This window comes from Triticum aestivum, chromosome 3D (genome assembly GCF_018294505.1).
Source record: "Triticum aestivum cultivar Chinese Spring chromosome 3D, IWGSC CS RefSeq v2.1, whole genome shotgun sequence".
Lineage (NCBI taxonomy): Eukaryota > Viridiplantae > Streptophyta > Magnoliopsida > Poales > Poaceae > Triticum > Triticum aestivum.
In genome coordinates this window covers 492,649,849-492,672,319 of record NC_057802.1, presented here as the reverse complement: position 1 = coordinate 492,672,319, position 22,471 = coordinate 492,649,849, and the positions used below count along the sequence as shown (strand labels likewise).

The window sequence follows — 22,471 nt, the reverse complement described above, 5'->3', positions numbered from 1 at the left end:
CATGGAACAATAAAAAATTATAGATACGTTGGAGACGTATCATACACCCCGGGTCCAAAGGTAGCTACCTAATTACCGGCACGCATCAACTCATATTGTTGGGAAACGTTGCATGGGAAACAAAAAAAATTACGCACACGCAAGATCTATCCATGGAGATGCATAGCTACGAGAGGGGAGAGCATCTTCATACCTTTGAAGATCGCAAAGCGAAAGCATTTATCAACGCGGTTGATGTAGTCGTACACCTTCACGATCCGTCCCGATCAAGTACTGAACATACGGCACCTCCGCGTTCAGCACACGTTCAGCTCGATAACGTCCTCGCCTTCTTGATCCAGCAAGATGGGCGAAGTAGTAGACGAGTTCCGGCAGCACGACGGTATGGTGACGGTGTTGGTGAAGAACAATCTCCGCAGGGCTTCGCCAAGCACAACGAAAACTATGACGGAACATAATCTAGAGAGGACGGGGTTACCGGCACACGGCTTGGTGATTCTTGATGTGTCCCAGGTGCTAGACCAGGCCCTCTATTTATATGTTGAGCCCTGGGGTTGTAACTTGGAGAAAGAGCCTCCTCAAAGTCGGTTTTGCCCGCAAGGAAGAGTCCTTCTCGGACTTCCAGGACCAGATGCCACAATCCTTGGCGTCTGGCCCAGGGCCCCGAACCATATCATCCTATATATCAATCTTTACCTCCAGACCATTCCGGAGCTCCTCGTCATGTTCGTGATCTCATCTGGGACTTCGAACAAAATTCGGTCACCAACATACATAACTCATATAGTATTATATCGTCAACGATCTTTAAGTGTGCAGACCCTACGGGTTAAAGAACTATGTAGACATGACCGAGACACCTCTCTGGTCAATAACCAATAGCGGAACCTGGATGCCCATATATATTGGCTCCTACATATTCTACGAAGACTTTTATCGGTCGAACCTTATGACAACATACGTAATTCTCTTTGTCTATCGGTATGTTACTTGCCGGAGATTCGATCGTCGGTATCTTCATACCTAGTTCAATCTCGTTACCGACAAGTCTCTTTACTCGTTCCGTAATGCATCACCTCGTGACTAACTCCTTAGTCGTTTGCTTGCAAGCTTATGATGTGTATTACGGAGAGGGCCCAGAGATACCTCTCCGATACTCGGAGTGGCAAATTCTAATCTCGATCTATGCCAACCCAACAAACACCTTCGGAGATACCTGTAGAGCATCTTTATAATCACCCAGTTACGTTGTGACGTTTGATAGCACACGAGGCATTCCTCCGGTATCCGTGAGTTGCGTAATCTCATAGTCGAAGGAATATGTATTTGACATGAAGAAAGCAATATCAACAAAACTGAACGATCATTATGCTAAGCTAACGGATGGGTCTTATCCATCACATCATTCTCGTAATGATGTGATCCCGTTATCAAATGACAACTCATGTCAATGGTTAGGAAACCTTAACCATCTTTGATCAACGAGCTAGTCTAGTAGAGGCTCACTAGGGACACGGTGTTTGTTTATGTATTCACACATGTATTAAGGTTTCCGATCAATACAATTCTAGCATGAATAATAAACCTTTATCACGAATAAAGAAATATAAAATAACAACTTTATTATTGCCTCTAGGGCATATTTCCTTCACATATAAGGTGTAGACGACCCTCCGTTGAGGATCATTTGACTTTGGGAGCAATATGCTTTATGCAGATTAGATCTATGCTATTGTAATCCTCTCATTGATTAATACAATACAACAAAGCATGATGTCTGTCATTTACCCATTCGAGAGGCCTGAACCCTGGGTAAAATCACTGCGTCGTCTTTGTCGCTATCGAGATCCCTTCATGCGCCACCCTCTACTATCTTTGACCTTCAATGGATCTTAAGATCGGCGGTGCATTAATCGTCAACACACCATCTCCCTCTCATACAAGGCTCCATACCGCATCTCATGTTCTACGACTTCTTGATATGAAGATTCCAGTACCCTCTCATCGTCGCTCATGTGCTTTTGGCCCCACTTGCAAGCGGTAGCACCACCGTTGCGTTGCACTATCATAGTGGTATCCTCATTGAATGGACAATGTTGTTTATCCGAACATTGAATCGACGTTTGCGGCGTTGTCTCGCTCCATGGCCTACCACCACATCGAGACAAGGTGCAACATGATCAACAAAACAAGGGTGGACGCAAAGTGGTGGCTTAGGATGTTATACCCCCGGGCACACACATATGCATGTGGGTCCAATTGGCGATCGTGTCAATTAACCACATGGTAACAAAAGTTTGCGTTGCTTAATCAGACACGCCCATACCCATTTGGGGTTAGTGATACCTAGGCATGCTTCCTATGTTCTGGTACATTAACCCATCTAGGTTGATGAACGAAGGTGTCACCCGTCTAGCGTGGTGAACCTACATCTACGATGGTCGTTGGTTGCCACTGGTGCCCACTCTCACACGCGTTACTTCTTCTCCCAGATCCCGCCTCCCCCTCACACGCATTACTAGCGTTACTTCTCTTCCCAGATCCGGCCTCCCCTCCCACGCGTTACTTCTCATCCCAGATCCCGCCTCCCCCTCCTATGCGTTACCTCTCCTCCCAGATCCCGCCCCCCTCTCTTGCGTCGATTCGGCGCCGGCCCCTCGCTAATCCAGTAACAGAGCACCGATTTTAGATTTTCCATACCCTAAAGATGCACAGCAGAAATGATATCTGGCCTCGCAAAATGAATGCTGCAGATATATATTTTTTGGAGAAGAATGAATGCTACAGACGTACTGTATGTGACTACAGCTGCGCGCTCGCCTCCTCTTAACTGCGCGCACTCGACCCGGACGGCGACACGGGCGCTGCGCGGTGCGACCCACTCCGCGTTATGATGGGCTGCGTGCGCGTGTGGCAGTAGCAGCAAGCAGTTGGCCAGCCAGCCAGCCAGCAGCCCCCGGACCCTCCACCAGTCTCCAGTCTCCCCCCCACCCCCACCTCCTGCCGCTGCTCGAGTGCTCGCTCGCTCCCTCGGCTACTCCCCCGTGCCGTCCCGTCCCGTTCTGCCGTTCTACTACTCCAAGCCGAAGCCTACCCACCCTGCCGCCCCCATCCTCCCCTCCCCTCGCCGAAATCCGCCAATTCCCCTCCGAGGCCGCCCCGCCCCGCCGATCCACCCGCCGCAGGCGCGTTATCCGCTGGGATTCCGGTGAGGCTCGTGTTCCTCGGTGGAGAGGGGAGTGTTTTTTTGCGTGATTTTATTTTTTCTGACTCGCCGCTGTTGCTCTGGCGTCTGCAGGCGGCTCGTCGGTTGGAGCCAGCCGCCGGGATCGTGCCGCGGCGCGGTTCCCGGCTGATTCGTCCCCGCGTGGATCGGCTTGGTGGTGGGATGCGAGGCGGCGGCGCCGGCGCGGAGATCGACCGGAGGCTGTAGCGCTTCTGCGCGTGCGAGGTGGTAAGCGGTGAGGCCGCTGGTTAGGGGGACTAGGGGTTCGTTTGCTCCGGAGGGGCGGACGGAATGGGGAGCTTCTGCTCCAAGGGATCGGCGGTGGACAAGTCGCCCAGCGACACCACACTCGGTCCCGACCGCGTGATCCACCACCACGAGCGTGGCGCGGTGAAGGAGGAGAGGAAGACGGCGGCGGAGGAGGCTGCTGCCAAGAGGATGCACGAGCAGCCGCCGCAGCAACACCAGCAGCCACCACAACATCAACAACCACCACAACATCAACAACCACCACAACAGCATCAGCAGCAGCAGCAGCAACCACAGCGTATCTCTGTCCCGGAAACTGCCGCCTCTGGAGCCAGCGCTGGCGCTGGCTCGGCGCCATGGGATGGTGTGCCTTCGCTGGCTCGGAATCCGTCCCAGAAAGGGATGGGCATGGCGAAAGCTGGTGCTGCCAAGGCAAGTGCCCTGCCCATCATCTTAGTTTCCCTTGCTTTGCTGTAAATGTGTGCGCAATGCAGCTTAAATTCACCGTGTGTCGTCTTATCAGCTAAAAAAAATGGGTTGCTACTTGCAGATTTGTTAGTGTCAATTCAGTTCGTGCTAGCTGCTGCGGTTGTGTGCTAGGAACTGCAAAGTTGTTCCCATAGCACTTTTTAGAGGCAGTCGATTATCTACTAGCATATTTACAGAAAGTCGGTTTGTTGCTTCACTTTCAGTGGTCAATTGCTAGGGACATGTTGTTCGCTGCTGACGCTATTCCGCCCAGGAGTGATTAATTACCAGGGATGTGAACCCAATATAGCCCTGTTAACAATCATCACACATCCTTCAAGTGGGATGCTGCATTGACCTGCAAGCATATAAGTTTCCCAATTATATTTGTGTCGGTTTTGCTGCTCGGCAGTCTGTTTTGTAACCCCCCCCCCCCTCCCCCCTAGGTGATCTCGTGTGCCCAGGCCATGGACTATGAAACCTGATATGGCTTGCTATAAACTTGTTATTGTTTGTAGCTGTCTGAGTGCAGTAAACTAGTGAAGGGATGATTCAGTATTCTTATCACACTGCAGCTAAGTGCACTACAGTGGTACACTAAATGCTGCGTAACTGCAACCTACCACACAAGGAAAATGGAAATTGGTTTGTAATAATTACTCACTAGAGTTGAGACTAATATTCTCAGCTTGTTGAATTCATGATGCCTTTATTACGACATCTACTGTAATATGAGCAATTCCAATCGTGCAAATGAATTATTGTGCCAAATTATTTGGAGCTTTTACCCTTGCTAAAGAGATGTCTTGCCTCTCCACAAAATATTCCTTCATGTTCACTGCTCTAGAATGTTGCTTCTACGTGACAGATTGTTTGACCCTATACCTATTTTTAATATATGCAACAGGTTTCGGAAGTAAGCTCAATTCTGGGTAGGGCTGGTACTGTTGGGCTTGGCAAAGCAGTGGACGTACTAGACACACTTGGCAGTAGCATGACAAATTTGAATCCAAGTAGTGGTTTTGGATCAGGCGCTACAACAAAGGGCAACAAAATATCCATTTTGGCATTTGAGGTTGCTAATACTATAGTGAAAGGTTGCAATTTGATGCGAGCTCTTTCAAAAGAGAGCGTAAAACATTTAAAAGAAGTGGTGCTTCATTCAGAAGGTGTTCAAAATCTTGTAGCCAAAGATATGGATGAGCTGCTCAAGATTGCTGCTGCTGACAAAAGGTTTGTTCTGAATCTTTGCTGCTTTTACCAGTTACAACATTTGCCCAATATACTATTTATTTCTTGCAGAATATGTTGAACCAATAGTATATGAAGAAAGTTGGACCTTAACTTGTGCTATTGTGTTCTTATTGAAGTTTTTGTGTTTCCAACAGGGAAGAGTTGAAAGTGTTCTCTACAGAAGTTATTCGCTTTGGAAACCGTTGCAAGGATCCTCAGTGGCACAACTTGGATCGCTACTTCGACAAGTTCGGTTCATTTTGACCCTTACATTTGATGACAATAACCATTTTTGCAGTGTTAATTTAGCGTCTTTCTGCATCAAACTCTTCCAGGGTGTCATCAGAACGGACTCCTCAACATCACTTGAAAGAAGAGGCAGAATCAGTGATGCAGAAATTGGTGACTTGTGTTCAATATACAGCTGTAAGTAATGCTCACTTGCCTTATAAGAGGTATCTCGTAGTGCCATTATTTACTAGGTTTATAATTATAATTTAGCAGTCCAAAACATAATTAAGAGCGTATTAGTTTCTTCACACATGTTAAGCTGTATATTCCATGAGGACATACATGGGTCACTGGAGCCTGTAGCCTAAAGCGGACTAGAGGTTGATGACCAAATTTGTTTGATGGCTCAGTTTATGAGCAATAAACAACTCGCTTGATTCCTGATTGCATGAGTTTTAGGAAATTACATTTCCACCAAGTTCCATGTACAAAAGACAAGAGAAAAAATGTCGCAAAGTTATCTCAGAATGGTTGAATGACATGTTTTTAATACTCCCTCCTATCCATATTGCTTGTCTTAGATTTAGTGTCTATATGGATCGGAGGGAGTAACACAATTTTAATGCTAGAATGATGTGTATATATCACCTGCCAATAGCTTTGGAATAAAGTTTTTAATGGAACCTTGGCTGTCATTCTTCTAGCATTTATCCGGTTTTTTTCCTGTTGCACCTTTTGTTCAAACTGTTGACTTCAGTTCTTCTTTTATCTTCCAGGAATTATACCATGAAATGCATGCCCTTGACAGATTTGAACAGGACTATCAACGTAAACAGCAGGAAGATGATGGTTCAAGTGTTGCCCAAAGAGGTCAGTTTCTTTAGCATGACAGTACATTGGAATATCCATAGGAATTCTTTGATATTTAAGACTCCTAGTTTGGATGAAGAATACTTTATTGTCTCGTATGGTGGTGTTCTGGTTCCTTTTCAGGTCATCTGAAAAGTTAAGATTGAGTATCCTCAGGATATTTACTTCTCTAGAATCTTTCTTTTAAGAGACATGCTTTATGCTATTAGCCACACTCAAATTGTAAATGTATAATTAGGATTGCCATGTTGACACTGACAGTTTGATTGATTATACCTAGTTATCTACTGAGCAAGGTCTCTAATGCCGTCATCTCACTGCCAAGTGTCTCCAATTAAATTGTCAGTAGGTGGCCACTAGTGTATTTTGATCAATATATCTAAGGGCTACCTCCATGGTTGGTATGGCTGCATGACCACACCCAACAAAGTCAAATCAGCCAAAGCTTTGTTCTATGCCCAATTGTCCATCACTTGTTTCAATATTGAAGTTCAGTGAGTCAACACCATGGCCTATTTTTGTATGTGTTGTCCTGCTTGTTAAAATACTTTGCGGTCCAGCCATATAAATAAGATGAGCTATTGAACTGTGAATAAGAATAACCCATATGCAATTTAATCAACTTCCAGTTCCAGAACCTATTGTAATATTTAAAAATGTAATTCAAGCTCACAACTGCTGCTGCTGCTTTAGGGTTAATATTTAGTGATGTAATCTCAACTGTTATTACCTGTATAATTTATCTTTTTGTTTTCCTTAACAGAATATTGATATTGCCCTGTAAGCACTAGATTTTGAATGCACTTGCCTCTGGGTAACTACCAGTTCCTTCGAGTTAACGTATATTTAAAGGAACATTTAATGGTTTATGAGTAGAGTTGTTAACTCTCTTGTTTGCGTTATTTGATAATGATGCTTAATGTTCTGTTCTGTTTGCAGGTGAGAGCCTGCACATACTAAAGCAGGAGGTCAAGAGCCAACAGAAGCATGTTAAAAGTTTGAAGAAGAAGTCTCTCTGGTCCAAGAATTTGGAAGAGGTTGGTAGGTAGTTTCATTATGATTCTGTGCTATCAGCAACACCAGTTTTAGGAATGAATGTTCATGTTGATGTTGTCTAGTTCCACTTACTGCATGCTCTGGAGGAATCATACTTGGATTTCCTTGCACAATACTGTTCTTCTAATTCGAGAAATAATACTCTCTTCCTAGGTTATGGAAAAACTTGTAGACATCGTGCACTTCTTGCATTTGGAGATCCATAATACCTTTGGGTGCTCAGGTAATAAGCTTTGTGATTACTGTGTCTTGTATAAAACTTGCATGCTCTTGCACATATTGGGCTGTTGTGTAGTTTGTCATTTCTTTACTTTTTTACTGGTTAGATAACGTGCTAGTGGAAAATGCACCTTTTATTAATGCGCCATAACTTCAGTTTCATCTCCGCTAATGATCTTATGATGCTAGTGGAAAATACACCTTTTATTAATGTGCCATAACTTCAGTTTCATTTCGGCTAATGATCTTATGATAAGCATCACACACATCTGTAGCTTTAGCTCAGAAGTGCTTTTTGCATAACCAAATAAGCTCAGTTCAGGTACTTCCCGATCAGACATTCAAGTTTGTCACCTCATCTCTGGGATTTAGCAATCCTTTTCACCCCCTTCCTCTAAAGAACATATTAGTGTATTCTCGTCATCGAACATTTGCTTAGGTGCGAAATAATTATTCTGACCTGTGATGTCCTCACTTGCGGAAGGCACTTCAAAAACATACGAGGTGCTCGTTAACTGTGCGATCCCTACAAGATTCCTTTGTATATTATCCAAATAAATTGCAACTTTTTGAGTCAGTAGAACAATGCCCGTGCGTTGCAACGGGATATAAATATTCTACTACGTTAGCTCGTGATTTACCTGTCAATAATAATGCGATTGTGTAAATAAATGTTCATCAAATTCTGCCGGTGAATTACCTTGTATTTTGATTAGAAGTTTGGTAAGTAAATTAAAGTATAATTGGTTCAGAAGGTAAGTAACTTAAGATGATTGATTATCATATACATGGAAGATTGGACGAAGGGGTGGTGGAAAGAAAGGTGAAATGGGAACCTTACGTTCTTTTTAAATAGTATTTTTGAGTCATTGCTCATTACCCAGTTGGCATAATTATTATGTATTGCATGTAGCACACATTACAAGTAACCAATATGTGCTTAAGACGTGTTGGCAGTGTAGATTTATGCTATGTGACATTATGAACTCATTGATCATTGACATTGAAGACATGGTCTATCGTTTGATTTCTTATTAAAGATACAACTATGCTATCTCCAGTTACAGATTGACATGCACATGCAAATAAGTTAATCTTCCAATTTTCTTATGTATTTTGCATTGCTTATGACTTGTGCGTCTACCAATCTATAGATAATGAAGAATCACAGGAACCTACTAAACGACGTAATAGATTGGGTCCAGCAGGACTTGCGCTGCATTATGCCAATATCATCAGTCAGATTGATGCTCTTGTAAGTTCATCAGACACCACCGGACACCCTAATTTTATGTGGTCTGAAAATAAATTCATTGTCATTTTTCTGTACCAGCAGACAGTTCGTATGCATTAGAGTGCCATTTCTGTATGACATATCCCATATCCCTCAAACTAACATGACTTAGTAATGGTACTTTGCATTACAAGAAAGGAATCAAAGGATCAGTACAATGTTACACTAGTGGGATATTATTATTACATTTTCATGTCTGTGCAGCTTGATGTTGTTGTGCTAACTGCTAGCAAAGATCTCAACCTGTTGCTTTCTCTGGCAATCTAACAAGGGTTAGTCTATTGGCAGGTTTCTCGCTCATCTTCTGTTCCTCCAAACACAAGGGATTCATTATACCAGAGTTTGCCACCGACCATAAAATCTGCTCTCCGTTCTAAGCTACATTCATCTGGAGTTAAGGAAGAGGTATGCCAGAGGGCACCCAACATATTCAATAGTGACACTGACTTTATGAGTAGAGAATAAAGTAGTCTGCAAAAGTCAACACCTTGCTGTGGTTTACATACGACTCTATGATTGATGTAATATTGTACTGATTTGGTACAGCTTACTGTTCCTCAAATCAAGGGGGAAATGGAGAAGACATTACGGTGGCTTGTCCCGGTTGCAAATAACACCACCAAGTAATCTAAGCTACCTTCATATCACTCACCAATTACAGCCATCTCATTACTTTTTGTTACTCATGATATGTGATTGTTTCAGGGCTCACCATGGCTTTGGTTGGGTTGGAGAGTGGGCAAATACAGGGTTAGTAAACCTCATTCAAATTTGAACAGTACTAATTTAGATGTGGGATATTGAAGAATGATCTTTTTGTCTTATGCAGGTCAGAGGTGAACTGCAAGCCGACAGGGCATATGGACCTCACCCGAATTGAGACACTGCATCATGCTGACAGGGACAAGACCGAAGCGCATATCCTTGAGCTTGTCGTATTGCTTCAGCATCTCATCAGTCAATCCAGAGCCGCGAATGGCGAGCGATCTCCCATCAAGTCTCCTGTTCGATCTCCTACACAAAGGGGCTCTTCAATCACATTGTCTCCAAACAAAGCGAGCAGTTCATCACCTGTTCTGACACAACAAGAACAAGAGATGCTAAGGGATGTCAAGTACAGGAAATTCGTTCCTGGTATAAGCAAAAGCCAAGAGTTTGACACAAAGGCAAGGCATATGCAAAGCAGGTTGATCAAAAGTAACAGCCATTCACCAAGCAGTAGCAACAGGAAAGAATTCCTCTCGATCAGGAGTATGCTTCCTGTCATTAATTTTGAAATCGATAGGACCAAAGCTCTGGATATGATCGACAATCTAAAAGTGCAGTGAGGAGTCGAATCGACCGGTGCCAAGTCCTGGATACTTCGATGCCATCTGTGATCTTAAAAATTCCATATTGCTCGAAGTATACATCAGGTCTGCCGAGCCGATTGCCATGTGCCTGCAGCGAAGGCGCCTGTGGCAGTAGGGCGCCAATTTGGAGGCACCAAAAGAGGGCCGGGTGGTCTGGGATCAGGGCTAGCTTATGTATGATATGGGGTGAAAAGGAAAGGGGAATTTTATTGTAAAAAGCAATTTGTTGTGTTTGTGAGCTCTTTGTACAAGCAATGCAAGTTTTGATGGAGAAAGGGACACTGATTCTGTGTCATATTGTGTTTCCCTAGAGCAACATAGCAGCATCTGTTGCGTGGTCATGATTTTTTTTAATTATTATTATCAAGTGCTCCTTCTGTGTCCTGGAGAGGCCTGACCTCGCCACCAGGGCAAAAGGTGTGGTTTCATCTGGGACAGCAGAAACTCATCTTCCGAAAGTTAAACCGCTCCATGGTTCTGAATCCAAATCTTCTCAGATTTGAGACACACATTTATGATTGATGCGTAGGACTCCACAGCTTTTTGCAACTTCAGGATCAGACGAACAATGTGAGCTTGCGTAAGGCAAACTCAGTTTCATCAATTTGTGCACTTGGAGCATCTCTAGCCGAACTCCTAAATTTGGACTACTACACCCTCTGTAAACTAATATAAGATCTTCTACATCACTTGCGTGATCTAAAATATCTTATATTATTACATTAGTTTATAGACGAAATACTACTCATATTCGACGTGCAAAAGCTCGCATAAGGCAAACTCTAGTTGGACTCTACTCATATTAGTTTCAGCAATTTGTGCACTTGGAGCATCTCTAGTTGAACTCCTAAATTTTAACTACTACTCACATTCCACGTGTGGAGCTAACAAAACCCTCACACACAGCGAACCAAACTATGATTGGATGGTTAGAAGGATAGTGGTATCCCAAGCCCAACAGAGTTCAGGTCCTAGTATTTCTAAATTTCTGAATTTATTTCAGCCCTTTCGGCGATGTGCGTTCAGTGAGAGAAGACGTTCCAGTTGACTACGACTCAGTCTCTCAAAGGTGCTCATAGGGGTAGGACGTGCGTGCGTGCATTCATAGGGGTGAATGTATGTGCGTATGTATGAGCATTTGCGTCTGTACTGTGTCAAAAAAAACCTCACACGTACTAGACCCCACATGGAAGTTTCTCTTCCTTCTTTCTTCCACGTGGCCAACGACGATTTCTAGGGGTAGATGATGTCTTCCTAGGGTAGATGATCTGCAAAAGCAATTTAATAGAGACTCGTCGAGTGTGACGTATGCTTGCAAGGAGTCGAAAAAGGCGAAGAAATTCGTCGGGGGTGGTCGAGAGAAAGGTGCAACATGTCGGAGTCAGGGAAGGTGGTTGTCGTTGTCGTGCCGTGGGCCAAAAGCCTAGGAGGGCCCCAAGCCGCTCATCACGGCACCGCTGCCTCCAGGAGTCTATCTGTGCCTGCTACTAGTCACCGGTGACCTGATTTTCAAACCGGGCTCCCCCTTCCTATTAAATGCATCGCGAAAATACATTTGTTCGGACAACATGAGATATAAGAGAAGGGAAAAGAGAAAGAGCGAGTTCGACGCATTATCAAGAAAACCGCTGTGCACACCCACAATCGCTCATGCACCGTGGGGCAAAAACCTGATAACACCAACCCCTATACTGGTACCACCAGTGGTAGGCGTCCACCAAGTACGACCAAAAGACATTAGGGTTTAAGAGCATCTACAGCCACATATAGCTAAACCGACTAGTCATACGTCCGGGGACGCAATAGGACGCGTCCCGCGGACAGTGACCGATCACACCTCAAATTTTCATTCCCTCATCCGGATACCTCAGTTAGCAAACCTAAAATCCATATTACACATGCATCATAAACTTTCGATACAGCCGGACGTCCGACAACTACATCAATACATGCCCCCATCGGACTATCAAAATTCGGCATGTTGTACCTACATACTAGCTATGGACAAAGACCATCCATGCTTGCTCTTGCCGACACCCTTGGCGTCTTTGTCACGGAAGTAGCGGTCGAAAACGCAATATGGATCAAGCCGGAGTTGTCTGCCTCGTCACTGTCCTCCTCCTACTCTTTGGGGGATAGTTCGGCCATGGCATGGACTGCCCGGGCTTGATCTCAAGCGAGGGCGTGCGTGTTCCTCCTCTGTCGCTTCTAGAGGATGCATGCATAGATGGCTTCCTCTTCCGTGAAAGCGCGCGCCGCCACATCGGCAGCGAGGCGGGCCTCACGCTCTGTGGCCCTCTGCTTGTTACGGTTGGCATATCGGTTCCTGTAGCACTCATACGCCGGCGGACCGAAGGTGGCACGGCAGACGACCCTCGAGCTTCCAACATTGGTGGATCTGAGCACCAGTTGCACCGATGCAATGGTTTTGCGTCAGACAAACTCTGACACCGGTCAGGCGCACTCCTCCCAGGAATGGTGGAGGGCCAGGCGGGCAGACATTGCCTCCTCCGGCCCGCATGGCACGACACCCCATTTGACGGATCTGGAGTGATCGAAGTTAGATCCGCTGCCCGATATACCAGAGAGGGCTGGAGGGGAGTTTGTGTTGGGAATATGCCCTAGAGGCAATAATAAATAGGTTATTATTATATTTCCTTGTTCATGATAATCGTTTATTATCCATGCTAGAATTGTATTGATAGGAAACTCAGATACATGTGTGGATACATAGACAACACCATGTCCCTAGTAAGCCTCTAGTTGACTAGCTCGTTGATCAATAGATGGTTACGGTTTCCTGACCATGGACATTGGATGTCGTTGATAACGGGATCACATCATTAGGAGAATGATGTGATGAACAAGACCCAATCCTAAGCCTAGCACAAGATCGTGTAGTTCGTTTGCTCAGAGCTTTTCTAATGTCAAGTATCATTTCCTTAGACCATGAGATTGTGCAACTCCCGGATACCGTAGGAATGCTTTGGGTGTACCAAACGTCACAACGTAACTGGGTGGCTATAAAGGTGCACTACAGGTATCTCCGAAAGTGTCTGTTGGGTTGGCACGAATCGAGACTGGGATTTGTCACTCCGTGTAAACGGAGAGGTATCTCTGGGCCCACTCGGTAGGACATCATCATAATGTGCACAATGTGACCAAGGAGTTGATCACGGGATGATGTGAGTTACGGAACGAGTAAAGAGACTTGCCGGTAACGAGATTGAACAAGGTATCGGGATACCGACGATCGAATCTCGGGCAAGTAACATACCGATAGACAAAGGGAATTGTATACGGGATTGATTGAATCCTCGACATCGTGGTTCATCCGATGAGATCATCGAGGAGCATGTGGGAGCCAACATGGGTATCCAGATCCCGCTGTTGGTTATTGACCGGAGAGTCGTCTCGGTCATGTCTGCGTGTCTCCCGAACCCGTAGGGTCTACACACTTAAGGTTCGGTGACGCTAGGGTTATAGAGATATTAGTATGCGGTAACCCGAAAGTTGTTCGGAGTCCCGGATGAGATCCCGGACGTCACGAGGAGTTCCGGAATGGTCCGGAGGTAAAGATTTATATATGGGAAGTCTTATTTTGGTCGCCGGAAAAGTTTCGCACTTTATCGGTATTGTACCGGGAGTGCCGAAAGGGGTCCGGGGTCCACCAGCCCTCGGGGGGCCACATGGGCCGTGGGGGTGCGCCTTGGCCTATATGGGCCAAGGGAACCAGCCCCAAGAGGCCCATGCGCCAAGAGATAAGATAAACGGAGAGTCCTAAAGGGGGAAGGCACCTCCGAGGTGCCTTGGGGAGGAAGGACTCCTCCCTGGCCGCACCCTTCCTTGGAGGAAGGGCCAAGGCTGCGCCCCCCTCTCCCTTGGCCCTATATATAGTGGGGGGGGGGAGGGAGGGCAGCAATATCCTAGCCCCTGGCGCCTCCCTCTCCCTCCCGTGACACCTCTCCCTCCCGTTAGTGCTTGGCGAAGCCCTACCGGGATCCCCGCTACTTCCACCACCATGCCGTCGTGCTGCTGGATCTCCATCAACCTCTCCTCCCCCCTTGCTGGATCAAGAAGGAGGAGACGTCGCTGCTCCGTACGTGTGTTGAACGCGGAGGTGCCGTCCGTTCGGCGCTAGGATCATCGGTGATTTGGATCACGACGAGTACGACTCCATCAACCCCGTTCTCTTGAACGCTTCCGCTCGCGATCTACAAGGGTATGTAGATGCACTCCTTCCCTCTCGTTGCTAGTAAACTCCATAGATTGATCTTGGTGATGCGTAGAAAATTTTGAATTTCTGCTACGTTACCCAACAGTGGCATCATGAGCTAGGTCTATGCGTAGTTTCTATGCACGAGTAGAACACAAAGCAGTTGTGGGCGTAGATGTTGCCAATTCTTCTTGCCGCTACTAGTCTTATCTTGTTTCGGCGGCATTGTGGGATGAAGCGGCCCGGACCGACCTTACACGTACTCTTACGTGAGACAGGTTCCACCGACTGACATGCACTAGTTGCATAAGGTGGCTAGCGGGTGTCTGTCTCTCCCACTTTAGTCGGAACGGATTCGATGAAAAGGGTCCTTATGAAGGGTAAATAGAAATTGGCATATCACGTTGTGGTTTTGCGTAGGTAAGAAACGTTCTTGCTAGAAACCCATAGCAGCCACGTAAAACATGCAACAACAATTAGAGGACGTCTAACTTGTTTTTGCAGGGTATGCTATGTGATGTGATATGGCCAAAAGGATGTGATGAATGATATATGTGATGTATGAGATTGATCATGTTCTTGTAATAGGAATCACGACTTGCATGTCGATGAGTATGACAACCGGCAGGAGCCATAGGAGTTGTCTTTATTTTTTGTATGACCTGCGTGTCATTGAATAACGCCATGTAAATTACTTTACTTTATTGCTAAGCGCGTTAGCCATAGAAGTAGAAGTAATCGTTGGCGTGACAACTTCATGAAGACACAATGATGGAGATCATGATGATGGAGATCATGGTGTCATGCCGGTGACAAAGACGATCATAGTGCCCCGAAGATGGAGATCAAAGGAGCAAAATGATATTGGCCATATCATGTCACTATTTGATTGCATGTGATGTTTATCATGTTATGCATCTTATTTACTTAGAACGACGGTAGCTTAAATAAGATGATCCCTCACTAAAATTTCAAGAGACGTGTTCCCCCTAACTGTGCACCGTTGCGAAGGTTCGTTGTTTCGAAGCACCACGTGATGATCGGGTGTGATAGATTCTAACGTTCGAATACAACGGGTGTTGACGAGCCTAGCATGTACAGACATGGCCTCGGAACACATGCGAAACACTTAGGTTGACTTGACGAGCCTAGCATGTACAGACATGGCCTCGGAACACAAGAGACCGAAAGGTCGAGCATGAGTCGTATAGAAGATACGATCAACATGGAGATGTTCACCGATGATGACTAGTCCGTCTCACGTGATGATCGGACACGGCCTAGTTTGACTCGGATCATGTATCACTTAGATGACTAGAGGGATGTCTATCTGAGTGGGAGTTCAATAATCAGATGAACTTCATTATCATGAACATAGTCAAAAGGTCTTTACAAATTATGTCATACGCTTTAGTTCTACTGTTTAAGATATGTTCCTAGAGAAAATTTAGTTGAAAGTTGGTAGTAGCAATTATGCGGACTGGGTCCGTAAACTGAGGATTGTCCTCATTGCTGCACAGAAGGCTTATGTCCTTAATGCACCGCTCGGTGTGCTGAACCTCAGCGTCGTCTGTAGATGTTGCGGAACATCTGACATACACGTTTTGATAACTACGTGATAGTTCAGTGCGTAATGCTAACGGTTTAGAATTTTGGCACCAAAGACGTTTTTGAAACGTCACAGAACATATGAGATGTTCTGAAGACTGAAATTGGGATTTCAGACTAGTGCCCACGTCAAGAGGTATGAGACCTTTGACAAGTTTCTTAAGCCTGCAGACTAAGGGAGAAAAGCTCAATCGTTGAGCATGTGCTCAGATTGTCTGAGTGCCACAATCGCTTGAATCGAGTGGGAGTTAATCTTCCAGATGAGATAGTGATAGTTCTCCATAGTCACTGCCACCAAGCTATTAGAGCTTCGTGATGAACTATAACATATCAAGGATAGACATGATGATCCTTGAGCAACTCGCGATGTTTGACACCGCGAAAGTAGAAATCAAGAAGGAGCATCAATTGTTGATGGTTAGTAAAACCACTAGTTTAAGAAGAGCAAGGGCAAAAGGGATACTTCATGAAACAGCAAGTCGTTTGCTACTCTAGTGAAGAATCCCAAGGTTGAACCCAAACCCAAGACTAAGTGCTTCTGTAATGAGGGGAACGGTCACTGAAGCAGAACTACCCTAGATACTTGGTAGATGAGAAGGCAGGCAAGGTCGACAGAAGTATATTGGATATACATTATATGAATGTGTACTTTACTAGTACTCCTAGAAGCACCAGGGTATTAGATACCGGTTCGGTTGCTAAGTGTTAGTAACTCGAAATAAAAGCTGCGGAATAAACGGAGACTAGCTAAAGGTGAGATGACGATATGTGTTGGAAGTATTTCCAAGGTTGATGTGATCAAGCATCGCATGCTCCCTCTACCATCGAGATTTGGTGTTTGCGTTGAGCATGATTGGATTATGTTTATCGCAATACGGTTATTCATTTAAGGAGAATAATGGTTACTCTGTTTATTTGAATAATACCTTCAATGGTCTTGCACCTAAAATGAATCTCGATCGTAGTGATACACATGTTCATGCCAAAAGTAATGATAGTACCACATACTTGTGGCACTGCCATTTGAGTCATATTGGTATAGAACGCATGAAGAAGCTCCATGTAGATGGATCTTTGGACTCAGTCGTTTTTGAAAAGATCGAGACATGCGAACCATGTCTATTGGTATATATGCATGAAGAAACTCCATGCAGATGGATCGTTTGGACTCACTTGATTTTGAATCACTTGAGACATGCAAATCATACCACATGGGCAAGATGACTGAAAGTCCTCGTTTTCAGTAAGATGGAACAAGAGAGCAACTTATTGGAAGTAATACATTTTGATGTATGCAGTCCAATGAGTGCTGAGGCATGTAGTGGATATCGTTATGTTCTTACTTCACAGATGATTTGAGTAGATGCTGAGTGTATTTACTTGATGAAACACAAGTCTGAATTATTGAAAGGTTCAAGTAATTTCAGAGTGAAGTTGAAGATCGTCGTGACAAGAGGATAAAATGTCTGTGATATGATCATAGAGATGAGTATCTGAGTTACGAGTTTGGCACACAATTAAGACATTGTGGAAAGTGTTTCACAATTAATACCGCCTGGAACACCATAGTGTGATGGTGTGTCCGGACATCATAGCTGCACCCTATTGGATATGGTGCATACCATGATGTCTCTTATCGAATTACCACTATCGTTTATGGGTTAGGCATTAGAGACAACCGCATTCACTTTAAAAGGGGCACCACGCAATTCCGTTGAGACGACACCGTTTAGAGAAACCTAAGTTGTCGTTTCTTAAAAGTTTGGGGCTGCGATGCTTATGTGAAAAAGTTTCAGGCTGATAAGCTCGAACCCAAAGCGGATAAATGCATCTTCATAGAATACCCAAAACAGTTGGGTATACCTCCTATTTCAGATCTGGAAGCAAAAGTAATTGCTTCTAGAAACGAGTCCTTTCTCGAGGAAAAGTTTCTCTCGAAAGAATTGAGTGGGAGGATGGTGGAGACTTGATAAGGTTATTGAACCGTCACTTCAACTAGTGTGTAGCAGGGCACAGGAAGTTGTTCCTGTGGCACCTACACCAATTGAAGTGGAAGCTTATGATAGTGATCATGAAACTTCGGATCAAGTCACTACCAAACCTCGTAGGACGACGAGGATGCGTGCTACTTCAGAGTGGTACGTGATCCTGTCTTGAAAGTCATGTTGTTGGACAACGATGAACCTATGAGCTGTGGAGAAGCGATGGTGGGCCCATATTCCGACAAATGGTTAGAAGCCATGAAATCCGAGATAAATGGATCTTTGAGAAGAAGACGGACGTGGACGGTAATGTTACCGTCTATGAAGCTCGACTTGTGGCAAAGAGTATTTCCACAAGTTCAAGGAGTTGACTACGATGAGATTTTCTCATCCGTAGCGATGCTTAAGTCCGTCGGAATCATGTTAGCATTAGCTGCATTTATGAAATCTGGCAGATGGATGTCAAAACAAGTTTCCTTACCAGTTTTCGTAAGGAAAGGTTGTATGTGATACAATCAGAAAGGTTTTGTCGATCCTAAGGATGCTAAAAGGTATGCTAGCTCCAGCGATCCTTCCATGGACTAGAGCAAGCATCTCGGAGTCAGAATATACGCTTTGATGGAGTGATCAAAGTTTTTGGGTTTATACAAAGTTTGTTAGAAACTTGTATTTACAATAAAGTGAGTGGGAGCGCTACAACATTTCTGATAAGTATATGTGAATGACATATTGTTGATCCGAAATGATGTAAAATTTCTGGAAAGCATAAAGGGTTGTTTGAAAGGAGTTTTTCAAAGGAAGACCTGGATAAAGCTGCTTACATATTGGGCATCAAGATCTATAGAGATAGATCAAGACGCCCGATGATACTTTCAAAGAACGCACACCTTGACATGATTTTGAAAGAGTTCAAAATAGATCAGCAAAGAAGGAGTTCTTGGCTGTGTTACAAGGTGTGAGTATTGAGTAAGACTCAAGACCTGACCACAGCAGAAGAGAGAGAAAGGACGAAGGTCGTCCCCTATGCTTTAGACGTAGGCTCTACAGTATGCTATGCTGTGTACCGCACATGAAGTGTGCCTTGCCATGAGTTGGTCAAGGGGTACAATAGTGATCCGGGAATGGATCACATGACAGCGGTCGAACTTATCCTTAGTATCTAGTGGACTAAGGAATTTTCTCGATTATGGAGGTGAAAAGGAGTTCGTCGTAAAGGGTTACGTCGATGCGAACTTTGACACTAATCCGGATGACTCTGAGTAGTAAACCGGATTCGTATAGTAGAGCAGTTATTTGAAATGGCTCCAAATAGCGCGTGGTAGCATCCACAAGATGACATAGATATTCGTAAAGCACACACGGATCTGAAAGGTTCAGACCCGTTGACTAATAACCTCTCTCACAAGCATAACATGATCAAACCAGAACTCATTGAGTGTTAATCACATAGTGATGTGAACTAGATTGTTGACTCTAGTAAACTCTTTGGATGTTGGTCACATGGTGATGTGACCTATGAGTGTTAATCACATGGTGATGTGAACTAGATTATTGACTCTAGTGCAAGTGGGAGACTGTTGGAAATATGCCCTAGAGGCAATAATAAATAGGTTATTATTATATTTCCTTGTTCATGATAATCGTTTATTATCCATGCTAGAATTGTATTGATAGGAAACTCAGATACATGTGTGGATACATAGACAACACCATGTCCCTAGTAAGCCTCTAGTTGACTAGCTCGTTGATCAATAGATGGTTACGGTTTCCTGACCATGGACATTGGATGTCGTTGATAACGGGATCACATCATTAGGAGAATGATGTGATGGACAAGACCCAATCCTAAGCCTAGCACAAGATCGTGTAGTTCGTTTGCTCAGAGCTTTTCTAATGTCAAGTATCATTTCCTTAGACCATGAGATTGTGCAACTCCCGGATACCGTAGGAATGCTTTGGGTGTACCAAACGTCACAACGTAACTGGGTGGCTATAAAGGTGCACTACAGGTATCTCCGAAAGTGTCTGTTGGGTTGGCACGAATCGAGACTGGGATTTGTCACTCCGTGTAAACGGAGAGGTATCTCTGGGCCCACTCGGTAGGACATCATCATAATGTGCACAATGTGACCAAGGAGTTGATCACGGGATGATGTGAGTTACGGAACGAGTAAAGAGACTTGCCGGTAACGAGATTGAACAAGGTATCGGGATACCGACGATCGAATCTCGGGCAAGTAACATACCGATAGACAAAGGGAATTGTATACGGGATTGATTGAATCCTCGATATCGTGGTTCATCCGATGAGATCATCGAGGAGCATGTGGGAGCCAACATGGGTATCCAGATCCCGCTGTTGGTTATTGACCGGAGAGTCGTCTCGGTCATGTCTGCGTGTCTCCCGAACCCGTAGGGTCTACACACTTAAGGTTCGGTGACGCTAGGGTTATAGAGATATTAGTATGCGGTAACCCGAAAGTTGTTCGGAGTCCCGGATGAGATCCCGGACGTCACGAGGAGTTCCGGAATGGTCCGGAGGTAAAGATTTATATATGGGAAGTCTTATTTTGGTCGCCGGAAAAGTTTCGCACTTTATCGGTATTGTACCGGGAGTGCCGAAAGGGGTCCGGGGTCCACCAGCCCTCGGGGGGCCACATGGGCCGTGGGGGTGCGCCTTGGCCTATATGGGCCAAGGGAACCAGCCCCAAGAGGCCCATGCGCCAAGAGATAAGATAAACGGAGAGTCCTAAAGGGGGAAGGCACCTCCGAGGTGCCTTGGGGAGGAAGGACTCCTCCCTGGCCGCACCCTTCCTTGGAGGAAGGGCCAAGGCTGCGCCCCCCCTCTCCCTTGGCCCTATATATAGTGGGGGGGGGAGGGAGGGCAGCAATATCCTAAGCCCTGGCGCCTCCCTCTCCCTCCCGTGACACCTCTCCCTCCCGTTAGTGCTTGGCGAAGCCCTACCGGGATCCCGCTACTTCCACCACCACGCCGTCGTGCTGCTGGATCTCCATCAAGCTCTCCTCCCCCCTTGCTGGATCAAGAAGGAGGAGACGTCGCTGCTCCGTACGTGTGTTGAACGCGGAGGTGCCGTCCGTTCGGCGCTAGGATCATCGGTGATTTGGATCACGACGAGTACGACTCCATCAACCCCGTTCTCTTGAACGCTTCCGCTCGCGATCTACAAGGGTATGTAGATGCACTCTTTCCCTCTCGTTGCTAGTAAACTCCATAGATTGATCTTGGTGATGCGTAGAAAATTTTGAATTTCTGCTACGTTACCCAACAGTTTGGGGAGGATCGAAGTGAAGTAGAGTGAAGCGGCTACTGTTTGGCCCGAGGAGCACATATATGTGAGGTCAGAATGGGCTAGGTTGGGCGGATTCTATGTGCCCCAGATTTGGGTTGTATATGAGGGTACCGGTCAGCTGAACGGGCCGGTACGAGGCGTGTGTCTCGGACCACTCTTTTTAACCGGTCAATGACCGGGCCGTCCATTTAGACGGCGGTCGGGTGTAGATGCAAGCTGCCCATCAAACCAAAGTTGAAACTAATTAACGACACAGTTGCAAGACGAAGCATCAACTCTGACACACCAATCAGCCAGACGAAAATAGGACCTTACAGATCATCAGCATGTCAATGTCGTTGATCTTGTCCTTCAAAAAAAAAATGTCGTTGATCTTGAGCATCTCCCCACCTCTCTTCAGCTCCGAAGCACCCTCACCTCCTGAAGACCTGCCCAGTAAAGCGAACAAACAGCGAACACAATGTCGAAAGGAGACTTTGATCAGTTTCTTTTCAAACGTTGCCTTGTTACGAGCTAGGCATTCATCACCAGGGAAGAAAGTACAACACCAATCATAAATAAAACTGTCAAACATTCTTGGGATAACTATCAGTGCCAAGACAAAAACACGAGCCCACATTGCGCCGGACGCCGGTGTCATGATTACCGGAGGAGTCGCCCCTAGGGTTCCGCTCATGGCGGACGGCGGGACCAGTGCGTGCTCCTCGCTCCCTCCCGCTCCCGCTCCTGCTCCGACCCCTCACGCACCACCCTCACCGTCGGTACGTTCTCCTCGCTGGCTCCCTCCATTCCGCTAGTTACCTGGCCATGCGTCGCTGAGGTTCGGCGAGGCGGCGGCGAAGGCGTGGCCTCCAGCAGCCGTCGACGATCGATGGATGGTTCAGCGAGCCGCCGCCGTAACCATCGTCGTGTAGCTTTTCACTGGGAGAATTTAGGCGCTAGAATCGCAGGCATTTGCGTGTGCTGCAGCGACTCGGGGGCGCGGGCGTCGTTGTGCACCAGGGATTTGGGTGCGCGTGCGGCGGCCACCGGTTGAATGCGGTAGGCTGGCAGCGATGGCGCCGCCGCCGCCTCCTTTTCGTGAGCGGCAAATCAAGCGTCAGTAGTATTGGAGTCCGTGGCCTGAACCATCGACGTTGGGCTAACCGTGGGGCAC

At 45.8% G+C, this 22,471-nt stretch overlaps 1 protein-coding gene across 1 annotated transcript; it reads left to right on the top strand.

Annotated features, from left to right (window-relative positions):
- The first annotated feature begins 2,976 nt into the window (after nucleotides 1-2,976).
- Nucleotides 2,977-10,493, top strand: LOC123079929 (protein PSK SIMULATOR 1). The gene is made up of 13 exons (XM_044502761.1): nucleotides 2,977-3,208; nucleotides 3,299-3,907; nucleotides 4,851-5,176; nucleotides 5,332-5,424; nucleotides 5,512-5,602; nucleotides 6,184-6,277; nucleotides 7,217-7,314; nucleotides 7,487-7,556; nucleotides 8,707-8,807; nucleotides 9,135-9,251; nucleotides 9,393-9,469; nucleotides 9,552-9,596; nucleotides 9,676-10,493. Exons 2-13 carry the CDS (start codon nucleotides 3,518-3,520, stop codon nucleotides 10,172-10,174), a joined length of 2,001 nt encoding a protein of 666 aa, XP_044358696.1. The 5' UTR covers nucleotides 2,977-3,208; nucleotides 3,299-3,517; the 3' UTR covers nucleotides 10,175-10,493.
- Nucleotides 10,494-22,471: the final 11,978 nt, after the last annotated feature.